Source organism: Pteropus alecto, unplaced genomic scaffold, assembly GCF_000325575.1.
Source record: "Pteropus alecto unplaced genomic scaffold, ASM32557v1 scaffold101, whole genome shotgun sequence".
Taxonomy (NCBI): Eukaryota; Metazoa; Chordata; class Mammalia; order Chiroptera; family Pteropodidae; genus Pteropus; species Pteropus alecto.
The window spans coordinates 5,179-20,671 of NW_006432945.1; the positions used below are offsets into that span (position 1 = coordinate 5,179).

Here is a 15,493-nt window from a genome sequence, read left to right on the forward strand (position 1 = left end):
ATTTAGAATTCTAGCAGGCTTGGATGGAATTCAGAAGTAGACATTCGACCAAGGAAATCACAAATACTGTCCGTAATTATGCCTGATTGAAGCCGAAGATTAAGCAAAGACCTTGCTTGGTAAACTTGCCAGTCTGGAGGCCTCAGGACAAAAGTGGAGCCCTGAGGGGTGTTGGCTCCAGGGCGATCCACTGTCTGGGATCTGGGTTTCTATTTTCAGGTCGATGCGCTTTATTCTTCAATCTAGCGTTCCAGAAAGCGCACAATCATGTTCCCGCCAGCAACTGTTTCTTTTCCACCCTTCCTAAGTGGGATAGTAACTGTCTGTTTACGAACGCAGTGGTGAACCAGCTGTTTACCGCAAGCCGCAGTGCTGCTTCCAGATGGGTAAGCAGCCAGAGAACGGCCAGCTGGATGTGGACGCCGAAGGAGTCGGAACTCCCCACCGGACCCTAATGGGTTAAATCTCGATCGGGGCCACGCCCCGTTCCCTCCAAGACAAAAGCACTGCCCAGCGCCGAGGCCCCGCCTTGTGCCGGCCGATTGGCCACGCCCGGCTCCGTAACGTCACGCCTCAGGCCACGCCCACCCGCGGTACCGCGCTTGACACTTTTTGAGTCTGGGGATTGTTGCGTCTGATAACCGCACTCAAAAAGGTAAATTCTTACTGTCTTTGAGGTTCCCCGCTGATACCTTCAAAAATGACGGCTTCTTCCGCGCCGCGCACTGCACCTCTCCGCCTCCCCGAGAGCCCCTTTGATTCTTGGAGCTTCCTTGGGATCCTTTTGATGGCTCTAGTGCTCCTGTTACCCACATCCTCCGGTAGGGGCCTGGAGCGGGTGTGCGCTCCGAGGACGAGCTGGAATGGGCTGTGGAACAGGCCGACTGGAACCAGGGCGGGGAGGGAGCTTGGCTTGGTGGGTCGGGTCGGAGGCGTAGGGTTGGTCCGACCCGGGTGTTAGGGAGTTGGGGTGAAGGCCTAGCCAGAGATTTCCCGGACTGTGCTGTGCGCGGATCTGCGGGAGTGGGGACCACGTAGTGGGCGCGGCGGACGTTGTTCGGTGGTGGGCGTAACCGGTATTTGCCCCGGGCCAAGGTGTGTCCTTTGAAATTCGAGTTTGCAGGTGTTTGGGGATTGAGCCAAAGGGGCTAGGGAGCGCGGACCGAACGTTCAAGGTGAGGGCTCGTCCACGAGTGCACTGGAATGTTAGGTCCCTTCTGTGCCCCTGAGGATATTTGCGCTGTATTCGGTGGACGGGTGATGCCTTGGTGAGTGGCCGGGTTGGGCTGTGTAACACGGTCCGTGTTACTGGGTGCTTGCTTTAGAGAGTGGCGAGACCATCGATATGCAGTGTGGGCAAGGACCCTTTGCTTGCTTTTTATGGCATCTGGGGAGTCTTGTGCGTGGAGCCCTTGAGTGAGAGCAGGTTCTGGGTGCCTGGGGTTCAGAGGGAATGACGCACGGTGCTTTTTGTATATAAAGGTAATAGGCTCCTCGTGGCCCCCAAATCGTAATGGTTTGCTGTCCAGGTGTGCAGGCTGTTTTGGTTTGGTTTAGCTTGGTTTCCTGCCCCGCCCCCCACGCCCATAAATCAATATAGGCAGTATCCTATTGTATTCCCTAATGTCTTTTGGACGTTATTTTTCTTTTTTCTTTCTTTTCTTTTCTTTCTTTCTTTCTTTTTCTTAATTAGGTTGGGTCCTGTTTGAGAGGAAATGCAAAACAACCTAGAAAAACCTACTAAGAAATGAGACTCTTAAGAAATGATCAATAAATAAAGTTAACAGAGTTTTCTCCTAACAGCTCATAAACTAAAGCAGAAGGCCATCCACTAAGTTTGATTCGTGTTTTATTGAAAATAATGAGTATTAAAATATATGTATGCTAAGAAAACATGCTTATTTTATAAAACATACACAATCAAAGGACAGCCATTCTTAAAGTCTAGTGTATTTCCTTTTATCTTTATATGCATGTGGGATTCTATGCCCAACTTATTTTTAGGCTCTCATTACATGTAGAAGTTTATATGCTGCATTCTTTTCTTAGCAGCAGCCTCGCATGTGCCAGGTCCTGTGCTGGTCTTGAGGATACACTGGTGAGCCATAATAAGCCCTTTCTATTTTCATGATCCTTATTTCTCTATTTGTCTGTTTGCAAGCATGCACACACACAAAGGTTAACAGGGACTGCGTTTTGCTCACTGTTAGATCCCCAGTTTCAGGCACACAGTAGGCAATCAGTAAATATTTGCTAAAATTTATTGGTAGTGGTGGATGGTAACCATACCATAATACTAACATGTTATAGCCCAAGAGATGTGATTTGGAGGGAAGGAGCATGATTCTCTGACAGCATTTAACAAATGACTGGTGGAAGGAAGGACTTTTCTGCTCATCAGACAGGCCAAACTGCCACTCTGCGGCTTCTGTATGTTTCTTCCTTCAGTCTAGAAGCATTCTCCTCCTGCCTCTTGCATTGTGGATTCCTTATTTTTCAAACTCAGCTGCAATCTTACACTCTCAGGGACTTCTCTAGGCAAACTACATCAGTGAGAAACACCCACTCCAGCTTAAAAACCCCTTAACTTATCACTCTTCCAAAACTCTTCTGTTCTTTCTCCACTAGAATACAGAGGTCCTGTCTATCTTGTCACAGTTGTGGTTGCCAATGCCCAATTTTTTGCCTTGGTCTCAACATATTTTTATAGCTATTAAGTACCAGGAAATTAAGTATAATGTCAGCTGGGACTTGGAGCCCAGGAAAAATTCCTTCTGTCTTTCCCTGTTAATGAAAAGTCTGCAGGCCTGTAGACACTCCAGTTATGTTGTAATTGATGATTAAAAAGTTCATTTCTATGGGGGGAAGGAAGGCAACCATGGTGGTAAGAAGGAAATGAGAGGAATTTTTAAAAGAAGAATTAACTTTAGAATAGACCTAAAGCTAGAAGCTGAAGGAGCTGTTGAGAGCTTTTGCAATAGAGGATAGATAAAGTGAATAGGGTCCAACAGGGAAGGTGGCAAAACTAGAAATGAAGAGGAGGAAAAACAAGGTTAAGTTGAAGATTAAAAGATAAATCGGGATAAACTAAAACTTAGAGAAAGTAAAAAAATGAGAACTCAATATGCTGGGAAGGGAACATATGTGGATAAAATAAACATTTTACCTTCGAAGCAGCTCAGGCGGAGAAGGTTCTGTAAGCAGACAATGTTGTGCCTGGGAGGCTTGCCATCTCAGAGGTAGTGGCCAAATGGTTTAAAGTAGCAGCAGAGAACATTTGTCAAATTTTAGAGACCAATCTCATTTCTCCAGGAGAAGTTTGCTTTTTTGGACAAAACCCAAATCTCCTGTTATGTGTGGTGTCTTCTGCCTATTGTCTTTTCTTTCTTTCTGATTAAAGCAGATAAGGTCAACACGTGCTTACATAGTAGTTTTCTAAGTCTGCATATTACAATGCAAAGACAGCAGTCCTTATCCTGTCAATTGCTAGGTTGCCGGACACTGGGAGATAGGCAACAAAAGACATTACATGGCCCCGAATTTCTCCAGTGCATAAATCTTCAAAATGATGATTTTAAATATTCATTATAGTATATCCTTCACCATTGTTTTCTGTTTGACAGCAGTGGTACATTGAGCACCAAAGTTTCTTGAATAGCGACTATGAGGGACACACTGTGCTAGGTGATTATGAAGTTTAAGTTAGTAAAAAGCACTTAAAACAATGGTTGGCACAGGTAGTGCTTAATATTTACAATTTTAAAGTTATAAAGGAACGTGGGGAAACATGGTAGAGTAAGAGATGTCCCCATATCTCTCCCCTTGAAACAACAAGGATGGGCTAAAGAGATTCAAATGTAGGGGAATAGGGGGAGGGTGAAGTAGGTAAAAGGGATCAAATATATGGTAACTGAAGGAAACTGGACTTTGGGTGGTAAACACATAATAGAATATACAGAAGTCAAATGATAATATACACCTGAAAGTTATATAATTTTATTAATCAATGTTACCCCAATAAACTTAATTTCAAAAAAAGAAAAAAATAAAATAAAGTTATAAATACCATCAGTATTATTGAAGAAGGAAGTACTAGAATCTTTCATTACCATACTTTAGCAAAAAAGGTGTTTGGCGATGGACCGGTAGTAATAAAGAAGCTGCCTCTCATAGCCCCCGAGCTCCCTGCAGGAGGAGTGGGAGGGGTGAAGTTACGGGAACTTCCCTGAACAGCCCAGCCTGGGTCTGCTATGAGCTGCCACGCTGGGTGGAAAGGCCCAGACATCAGGTCAGAGGACAGAGAAGCAGAGGAGACTGCAGAGAAGCAGCTGATTTTTATCGACCCTGGGTGCAAAACAGCTGTGCTGCAGCCGCCATACTCCAACTCAGATGGCACCTCCCCCCATACCCCGGAGTCTGATTACCGCGGAACCCCATGGGAATCTGAGCAAACCCTACCAAGACTGTCGACAGGATCTGAAACTGAGGGTAGCAAGCATGATAATATTAAAATATTATTTCTAATCATAGCAGTAAAGGAGAATGGGTTCATAATAAACTAATAAATATTTTAATGTGAAAGAAATTAAAAACTGATAAGGGAAATGTCTATAAGTAAATGAAAAAAATGAATGACTACAAGCATGAAAATAGTAACAAAAAGAATTATGATTTGGACATATCTTAAGAACAAGTCGACTGAACAGTAAAGAATTTTGATCTAAGAGTATATAGAACGGGTACTGGTGCTCATTCAGCTCTGACATTAGGTACTAGAAATGTAGTGATGAATGAGACATGGCACTTAAGAAGATGACAGTCCGGGGAGTATAAATGGCGCCTTTTTTGCAACAGGCTAAAGAGATACCTTTATATATAATATATCTTCTTTCCAGAAAAACAACACAATACACTTCCATTAATGCCCAGGATGAGACATGGCACTTAAGAAGATGACAGTCCGGGGAGTATAAATAATAAACAGTTATGATATTAAACGTGCTATAGTGAAGAAAGTTAGGGCAACATGAGGACACTTAACTCAATATTTTGAGTTCGAGCTGTCAAGAGCTGCAAGGAAGTGTCACCTAAAATGAAGCTGAAGGATAAGTGGGTGGGAAGAATGGTAGGTTGTCTGGTCAAAGCAGAAGTAAAATGTTGTATGGAGGCCTAGCGTGCTAAAGTAATTTTAGTAATTTAATGGACACTACAAGGAATTGAGAATAGTGTGCAAGAGTGAGCAGGGTCCTGATAGTCACAGATTTTAAACGTTTGTGAGCCTTGTTAAGGAGCCTTAGACATTACCTTGAGGGCATTGGGTGGCCATCGAAAAGCATTTGACTAGGGAGAGCATTAGTCACTGTATCATAGCAATATCTTTATGGTAGCAGTTTGAGAAATGAATGGTAGTGACATAAGCTTCATGGAAGAGTGAAGAGACTCCTTGTTTCTCCCGTTAAATTTATAATAAGTTGGACGAACAACTGTAACTCAACAAAAGATCCCCTGCTCAAAACACCAACATGTCTGAAAGATCCACACAGTGGGACATCTAAAGTGGGAGTACTGGAAGAAGTAGGGGAGGCAGGCTGGGGAGAAGGATGGACAGTGGCCGCTGATGCTGTTTGACCCGCCGCATGGCTCCAGCGAAAGCAGTAGCTGCGCATAGGTCGAGCAGCAGCCTTTACATGGCCTGGAGCATGAGAGAGTCAGAAGCAGTTTCTCTCCCAGAAAAGACATCTTTCCACGCTCCTCATTGTGGAAGAGCTGGGGAGAGGTGTGGGCTAGGAAGCTGGAAACAACACAGTGGGGCCAACTGCCATTACTAGAAGGGGCAGAGCTGCCACACTATGAACTTGCAACTCCTCTGCCCCACACACCCCACAGAGCCCAGTGGAAAACACATCAGAAATAGGAGGTAGTTCTGGGAACTCATAAAACTGGTTCTACCCTCCTCCACATTTCCCGCCACACTTGTGCCCCATGACTGACACAAGTTGGTCACAGAAGGGCAACCCACCATTTCAGTGAGTACAGGGCATTTTTATTCATGCAAAGCTATGCTGATCCACTCCAATCCCATAGACACAAATAGTGCGGGTAAGAGAAAACAAGAATTTGCACTTTACTACCATCTACTGGAAAACAAAAGAAAGCACCAGAACCTATCAACAAGAAAAAAGACAACTACCTCAAATGCACAGACAGAGAAACAATCCATCAAATACTGTGAAAAAAACAAGGTAACCAGAAGCCCAGAAAGAAAATGAAAAGTCTCCAGAAACCAAATCTCAAAGTCATGGTGGACTGTGATTTAAATGATGGAGAATTTAGGATTGTAGTTATGAAGAAACTCAATGATATACAAGATAACTAAGAAAGACAGTTTAATGAGTTCAGGAATAAAATTAATGAACAAAAGAGATACTTTACCAAAGAGATTGAAACTATAAAAAATAACCAAACAGAAATTCTCAATAATTAGAGACTAATTATGGAATGCATTAGAGACTGCATTAGAGACTACTGGAAATAGATCAGTGCAGATGGAAGAGAGACTTAGTGAGCTCAAAGATAGAAATCTAGAAATGACCCAGGAGGGAGTAAAGAGAGAACAAAAAGTTAAAAATATAAAGAAAGACCTTCATGAAAACTATCTGACTGTATTAAAAAGGGCAACATAAGGAAAATAGGTCCAGAAGAAGAAGAGAGGGAGAGGAGAAGAAAAAGCCTATTCATAGAGATGACTGATGAGAACTACCTAAGCTTAGGGAAATAACTGGACTTTAAAATAGGCAAAGCTAACAGAACACCTAACTGCATGAATACCAAATTCATTCTTCAAGACACATTTTATTCAAATCATCAAAAATTGACAAAGGATTCTCAAGGCAGCCAAGGAAAAAGTTCTATAACCTACAAAGGAAGTCCTGTTAGATTATCATCAGATTTCTCAGTAGAAACATTACAAGACAGGAGATAGTGGAAGGAAATATTCAAAATATTGAAAGAGATGAATCATCAGTCAAGGGTAATATATGCAGCAAAGTTATCTTTTCAATGTGAAGAGAAATAAAGGCTTTCCCAGTCAAACAAAAGGCGAGAAAATTTTCCACCAGAAAACCTCCATTACAAGAAATGTTGAAAGGAGCTCTTCTACCAGAAGCAAAAAGACAAAAGTATACAAAACATTGAATAATATGATTGACAGAAGCAGGAAACTTTAGAATAAGTTATTAAACAATTATAAAGGTTAAAGAGGAAAGGGAGCATTAAAAATAAGTACAATTCCTACAATTTGGTAACCAATGCATAGCATATTGAAGGATAATTTCTGACAAGAAAATCAAAAGAGGAGGTCGAAAAAGACTGAAGGGTATAGGTGAATGAAAATGAGAGATAAGGACTGTTACTAGAGGTAACCACAAAACAAACAAAACAGTGCTGAGACACAAAATATAAAAAAGAGGAAAAGGACAAAAAAATCATAGAAAATTATCAAATGAAAGAGACAGAATCACAAGGGAAAAGAAACAATGAGAGATACAAAGCAACCAGAAAACAAAACATAAAATGACTGTAGTAAGACCTCATATATCAGTAATCACCTTAAATATAAATGGACTGAGCTCACTAATCAAAAGGCACAGAGTAGTGGGATGGATTAAAAACAAGACTCAACTTTATATTGCCTTCAGGAGACTTCTCTTAGCTCCAAAGGAAAACATAGGCTCGAAGTGAAAGTGTGGAAGATGATACTTCAAGCAAATAGCATCCAGAGAAAAGTGAGTATACGCATACCTATATTAGACAAAATAGATTTCAAGATAAAAAAAAAAAGTAACAAGGGACAAAGATGGATATTTTATAATGATAAAGGGGACAATTCATCAAGAAGACATAACACTTATCATTTTGTATGCACCCAACCCAAGATCATCAAAAGGTATAAAGCAATTGCTAACAGACCTAAAGGGAAAAACTGACAAAAATATAGTTACTTATAGTAGGGGACCCATTGACAATGATAGACAAATCATCCAGACAGAAAGTCAATGAGGAAATATTGGCCTTAAATATGACACATTAGTGTATATGATCTTAATTGATATTTATGGAACTTCCTATCCCCAAACAATAGAATAAACATTCTTTTTAGTGAGCATGGAACATTCTCAAACATAGACCACATGTTGGTGCACAAAATTGTTCTCAATAAATTTAAGGAGACTGAAGTCATACCAAGCAAATTTCCCGACCACAGTGGTATGAAACTAGAAATTACAAGAAGCAAGCTGAGAAAAAAACACAAATAGGTGTAGATTAAACAACATGCTACTGAACTAATTTGGGGTCAAAGAAAAAATAAGAGGACAAAAAAAATGTAGAGACCAGTGAAAATACAACATATCAAAATTTGGGGGATGCAGCAAAAATGATACTGAGAGAGAAGTTTATAAGCATTACAAGTCTACAAGAAAAATCTCAAATGAACAATCTAATATTACACCTTAAAGAACTAGAAATATATGAATAAGTAAAGCTCAAAATCAGTAGAAGGAATAAAAGAATAAAAATCAGAGTGGAAATAAATGAAGTAGAGAAAAAATAATAGAAAAAAATTAATAAAACAAAGAGCTGGTTTTTTGAAAAGATAATAAAAAAAACAGAAATGAAAGAGAAGAAGTTACAATGGACACCACAGAAGTACAAAGGATTATATGAGAATATTATGAAAGGATATACACCACCAAGTTTGATAACCTAGAAGTAATGGACAAATTCTCAGGAATCCACAACCTTCCTAGACTAAATTATGAAGAATTGGAAAACCAGTGCAAGATGGCAGGCAGCGTAGATGGACACTGAGCTTGCCCCCTCCTAAGAACACATTGAATGTACACCTACAGTGAAAGCTATTCCGCTGAAAGACAACTGTGAGCCAATTGAATAACTTATGCACAACAAGCAGGAGAAAGAGAGAAAGTGAGTGAAAGAGCGAGAGAGGAAGCAAGAGAGAATATAGAGAAGGTTGGAGGACTACAGGAACTCTCTGAGAGCTGAGGGAACAACCTAGGACTGGTGAAGCCACTGTTTACATTTACCTTGCATGTGTATAGTGGCCAAAAGCTCCATCTAGGTTCTCTGACCAACCTGCAGGGCACTGTAGTGCATCCCCAGACACTCTTCCCATACGTATATCCAGCTGAAACAGGAGGGCCCTATAGCATATATGCAAGAAGCTGCTACACCAAAGGATTGATCCAAAAGGTATAGCAGGATGCTGCTTTATGCACTCACTAAACTGTGCTTGCACACAGGGCTCCCACACCTGGAGAGAGTGTGGAGCTAGCAAAATGCTATGGTGCCCATCTGTAGGGCTACCTTTTCCAGAGAAAGTGCACAGATAGTGAGGCACTACTGTGTGCTCACGCGCAGCTGCCCCCTAGGAGAAAGGGTGGAGCTACCAAAACACTGTGGTAAACACACAGGACCCATCCAGAAAAACTGCAGAGATAGTGGGGCACTGCTGCTCACACATGTGGGGCTGCCCTTCCCAAAGAAGTGTGGAGCTAGTAAAACTTTGCAGTACCAACATTCAGGGCTGCTCCATGCAGAGTGAGCGGAATGCTGCAGTACACTAGCTGAAGGCTGCCCCTCCTGGAATGGGTGCATAACTAGCAAAGTATGACCATGCACTTTCACAATACTGCCCAACAAAGAGGAAGGGCGGAGCTAATAAGGAGTTGAAATCCAAGCATTCAGAGCAGCCCTGCCCAGATCCTGCTCTGATAACAAACAATTAAAGAAACAGGGCATACCAAGCATGCACTCAGCAGCCCTGTCTACACCAGGCAGCTCTACTCAGATTAGAAGGGCAGGAAGCATGCACTTCAGGCTATCCTACCCAGAACCCACTCCTTCAGACCAGACTGTACACCAGGCACCACACACACCCACTTTGACTACAGCCATCCTGCCCAAACTATTTGACACACAGTCAGTCTACACAGAAGCCACACTGTCAAGACTGGGAGAGAGAGCTATTTCATCCAACTCACAGGAACAAACACAGAAAGTCAAATGGGGAGACAGAAGAATAAGCCCCAAATGAAGGAACAAAAAAATCTCCAGAGGGAAACCCTAATTAAATGGATATAAGTAATTTGCCTGATAAAGAATTCAAAGAAATAGTCATAAGGCTGTTCATCAAATTTGATAGTAGAATAGAGGAACTTAGAGAGCTCTTCAACAAAGAGATAGAAAATGTAATACCTGATCAGAGATGAAGAATACAATAACTGGAATGAAGACTATATTAGAAGAAATCAAGATCAGATTAGTTAATACAGAACAGATTACCAACCAGGGAGACAGAATAGTGGAAATCACCCAATCAGAATAGCAACTGAACAAAGAATTCTAAAAACTAAAGATAGTATAACAAGATCTCTGGGATAACATCAAGATTCCTAATACTTGCATTACAGGGATTCCAGAAGGAGAAGAGAGAAAGAAAGGGGTGGAAAGAATATTTGAAGAAATAATGGCTGAAAATTTTCCTAGTCTGGGAAGGAAATCCAGGTCCAGGAAGCACAGAGAGTCTCAAACAAGATGAACCCAAAGAGGTCCACACCAAGACACGTCATAATTAAAATGCCAAAGTTTAAAGACAGATAATTTTTAAAGCAGCAAAAGAAAAGCAGTCAGTTACCTATAAGGTAGCTCTCATAAAACTGTCAGCTGATTTCTCAACAGAAACTTTGCCTATCAGAAAGTATTGGCATGAAATATTCAAAGTGATGAAAAGCAAGGACTTACAACCCAGCTATCATTTAGAATCAAAGGACAGAAAAAGAGATTTCTAGATAAGAAAAGGCTAAAGGAGTTCATCAGCACCAAACTGGTATTACAAGAAATATTAGACTTCTTTAAGAAGAAGAAGAAAAGATCAAAAATGTGAATAATTAAATGGCAATAACTACATATCTATCACAATTACTTCAAATGTAAATGGATTAAATGCTTCAATCAAAAGACATAGGCTGGCTGAATGGATAAGAAAAAAAGACCCTTACATATGGTGCCTATAAGATACTCACTTCAAATTGAAAGACACACAGATTGAAAATGAAAGAATGAAAAAGATGTTTCATGAAAATGGAAACAAATGAAAATCTGGGGGGCGGCAATACTCATACTAGACAAAATAGACCTTCAAACAGGCTTTCACAACAAACAAAATAGGACCAGTAATCCCACTTGTGGGTACTTATCTGAAGAAACTTAAAACACTACTTCAAAGGGACATGTGCATCCATTTGTTCATTGTGGCATTATTTACAATAGCCAAGGTATGGAGGCAACCTAGGTGTCCATCAATGGATGAACAGATTAAAAAAAAAAGAGGTAGTACATACATACAATTGAAGATTACTTAGCCATGAAAAAGAACGAAATCCAGCCATCCACAACAACATAGATGGACCTAGAGGGTATTGTGCTGAGTGGAGTAAGTCAGGTAGTAAGAGACCAATGTCATATGATTTCACTTATATGTGGAATCTAAAAAACAGGATAAATGAATGATCAAAACATAGACAAGCTCATACGTGCTGAGAGCATTTTGATGGTTGCTAAACTGGGTGGGGGTAGGGCTAGGGAAATGGTTGAAGCGGGGAAGGGGATTAAGAGGTAAAAATTAGTAGTTAAAATAGTCATGGGGATGTAAAATATAATATGGGTGATACAGTCAGTAGTATAATAACTATGTATGGTGTAAGATGGGTACTGGATTTATCAGGTGATCACTTCATAAGTTATATAAATGTCTAATCACCATGCTGCATACCTGAAAATAATATGATATTGTATGTTAACTGTAATTGAAAAACAAAAATATATATTTTTTAATAAGTTAAACTGTAAAAGTGAAAAAAAAGTATGATATTAGACTCAATTATTTCAGTATATAAACCTTGTAATCAACTGATTGCCAAAAGAAAATTTAAATACTACGCATTGATTAAATCATGTCTTTCATGATTCACGTTAGTGGGAAAAAAATGCTTCAAATTAGTTGAATGAAGGATACTTGTATACTTTAATCACAGGTTGCTGTTACTTGATTTATTTCTTGATGGTTTCAGAAAACTCTAGAATGATGCTATCTATTTGTCTCTGAAGGGAAATATATAGCATTTCTAGCCCATGTTTGTTTTCCTGTTGAAAGTGAGAATGTCTGGCTCAGGATATTCAGTAAATGTAATGTCGTTAATAAAACTCACCTCTATACTAATAGTCTTTTTAAACAATGCTTTTAATTACTAGAACATTTGGTTTCCTTTTTGCTTCTGTTTTCTTTTGGGCAGTCGATTGAGGAACATTCAGATATCAGTGGAAATGCTGAAAATATTTTGACAATAGGTGAATATCAGGACATGATGGAAATAAAATGTTGGACTGTGCATATAGAGAGAATTTTAGAATCTAGACTATGATATGACCTAAGTAAAATTTCACTTGCTAAGAGTTCTCTTGACCAGTCTCTCAATCTGAAGTAAGAACAATCCAAGGAGTAAGACAGGAAGATACCTCAGGGATCAAAATAGATCGATCTTTTTTCTTCCTATATCATTAACGTTTTAGATAAGACTGCATTCTTTTAGCCCTTTAGAATTTTACTTGATGTGTCCATCACCTTCTTTTACAGAATAATTCTAACAGATTTGTTAGGTTTTCAAGCCCATAGATAATCTAAAATAACAGGAATTGCTGAAGAAGAAATGACACTCTTCTAGAAAGAAAGAAACTACCCCCCCAAAAAATACCCAAAAGTAAAAATTCTAAAAGTACAGCAATATAGTAGCTTTACTGAAGGAATATATTTGATACACAGCCCAACAGCTACATCAGGAAACTCCTGAGATCATGCATGATTGATTGATCAATGAAGGAAGATTAAATTATACTTAAAATGTCAAAATTATAAAATTTGATATTTAAACGGCATCTATTCTCTTATAAAATGTTCAATTTACTGATATGAAGCATATGAAATGAAGTCATATTTTGAAATACTTTGGTTTATATTTATTTTGATCTGTGAAATCTACAATGCTTCTGTAGTAATCACCTCCTGCCATAGCATTTCTTGAACATCCTCTGGGTACAGGGTGTAGTAGAAAAGGAAGGCCTATGATCCCTGGCTTCCAAGAGCTTGCCTTCTGAGAACACTGAGCCTGAAATGACAAGTCATCATCAGTTGTGTTTCAAACTATGGAAGAGTAATCTGGCCAGAGTACTATGTACTATATACTATAGAAGTCTTCTTAGGGGAGAGGTGACTATGAAATGAATTTAGGAAAAATGAGGAAGGACACATACCTATAACTATATTTTAAAACCATAAACATTACTGCTGTCTCTTCAGTTTACTGTTGAGTGAATATTCACCTTATTCTACAACAAACCAAATCTAGCATTATGTTGTTTAAAGCAGGTACAGCACATCCTCCACTACTAGGACCACTTGTGTAAAAGCAGAGAACAGTCATTTAAAATCTTGCCTAGGGCATTTCCATTTATTCTGTACTACCTACCTGCTGCCAGGCCATAGTCCTTGGCTGGTAAAAATGAGAAAATACTTTATTTTCACGTTTTGATTCTGTTATGTCCAGATGCTTGTGATGATCCACCAAGATACGAATCTATGATGCTCAAGGGTAATTCTAAAAACCTTTATCAGCCTGGGGACCAAATAGAATTTAAGTGTCGCCCAGGATATACGCCTATTATACCTCTTCTTCCTACCAGTGCTATTTGTCAGTCTAATAACACATGGACACCTCTCCAGGAGGCTTGTACAGGTAAGTAAACAGAACTTTTCTTTTTATTGCTCTAGAGATTTTCTCACATTTTAGGGTTCATATTTTACTATTACAATGATGATTTTCTCATTTGAATATAGATTTTAGATAGTAATTTTTTTTAAGGCTTTAAAAATCTCCAGGAAATCTTTTATTTGGCAGTTGGTTGTCTTGGTAAATGTGAATTTTAAGTTTTGCCTTTTAATAGTTAAAGAAAGAAAAAAGTTCCATGAATTTATATTAAGAACAATGTAGAATTTTGATTTCCATTCAAATTTGTTTTGAAATTGGTATAAAACAACAAATTTGAATTTTTTTCTTTTAGGAAAATTATGTTCACAGCTAGGAGAACCTGTAAATGGCCAAGTAGTCTATGTAAATGGAAGTTACAAGTTTGGTTCACAGGCTCATTATTCTTGTAATGAGGGGTAAGTAAGTCGCTCCTTAGAGGAATAAGGTAAATGTTAACAACTTCTATTTTTGTTTTGTTTCTCTTCTTAAGCATTCTCATAATGTTGATTTCACCTCCCTTTCTCTATGACATCTTGTACTTATAGCCTATCAACTCTTGAGCTTTTCATGGAGACTAAAAAGATACGTAATGAATAGAAAGAAATTTAAATTAAAAGAAAATAGAATTGTATAATATGAAATGTGATAACAAGCCTAGTGTAAACATTACAAATGTAGTAATCATGGTGAATTCATCTCTAACAACAGAATGCACCCTATTAAAATGGCCAACTCTCAGGGTTGAAGGAGGGCTTACAGAAGTGGGAGGTAGAATTGCCAGTCAAAGATGATCTTATATCGAGGTATCTCTGTCAGGTGTTATCTGGTTAGCCTTTGCCTTAATGTGGATCAAGACATCTTAGTTGGAAAGCCTTATTTTTGAGATTTCTACAAAGGAGTAAAGCACCTCAAAAAGAGGTACTGAGCACTTAATAGTAGCCTTTTTCCGATAGAGCTCTTTTAATATTATATATTCAGGATATTGAGAATTTATGACAAATGTGCATTTTGAGGGTAAATGTAAAACAGTATAAAAAAGCAACTGATTTCTTATATTAACTTTGTATCCTGCTACTTTACTGAATTCATTTGTTAGTTCTGTCAGTTGTGTGTGTGTGTGTGTGTGTGTGTGTAATCCTTAATTTTTTACATATTTAATTCTTCCCAACAAATTTAGATGCTCTTATTTCTATTATTTGTCTAATTGCTCTAGTTAGAATTTCAGTACTATGTTGAATACAAGTGGTAAAAGCAGGCATCCTTTCATTGTTCCTGACTTAGAGGAAAAGCTTTTAGCTTTTCACCATGGAGTATGATGCTCGCTGTGGGTTTTTCACGTATGGTGTTTACTATCTTAAAGTAGTTTCCTTCTGTTCTAGTTTGTTGAGTATTATTAAAGACTGTTGAGTTTTGTCAAATTCTTTTTCTGTATCAATTGAGATGATCATGTATGTTTTGTTTTGTTTTTTGCTACATTCTGTCCCTGTGGCATATTACATTGATCACTTTTTGTATGTTGAGTTTTCCTGTGGCATATTACGTTGACCACTTTTTGTATGTTGAGTTTCCCTTGCACTCCAGAAATAAATATATCTTGGTCATGGTATATAATC

At 38.9% G+C, this 15,493-nt stretch overlaps 1 protein-coding gene across 7 annotated transcripts in view; it reads left to right on the forward strand.

Annotated features, from left to right (window-relative positions):
• The first annotated feature begins 477 nt into the window (after positions 1 to 477).
• Positions 478 to 15,493, forward strand: part of LOC102881105 (membrane cofactor protein-like) — a 40,597-nt gene continuing 25,581 nt past the window's right edge. For 5 of the 7 annotated variants that reach the window (XM_015586168.2, XM_015586169.2, XM_015586171.2 and 2 more), the window contains exons 1-3: positions 480 to 655; positions 13,680 to 13,868; positions 14,194 to 14,296. In XM_015586168.2, coding sequence (XP_015441654.1) covers positions 13,712 to 13,868; positions 14,194 to 14,296 — 260 coding nt within the window. In that variant the 5' untranslated portion in view covers positions 480 to 655; positions 13,680 to 13,711. Of the gene's footprint in view, positions 656 to 13,679; positions 13,869 to 14,193; positions 14,297 to 15,493 lie in introns of all 7 variants that reach the window. The other 2 variants (XM_025043983.1, XM_025043981.1) reach the window with 2 other exon arrangements.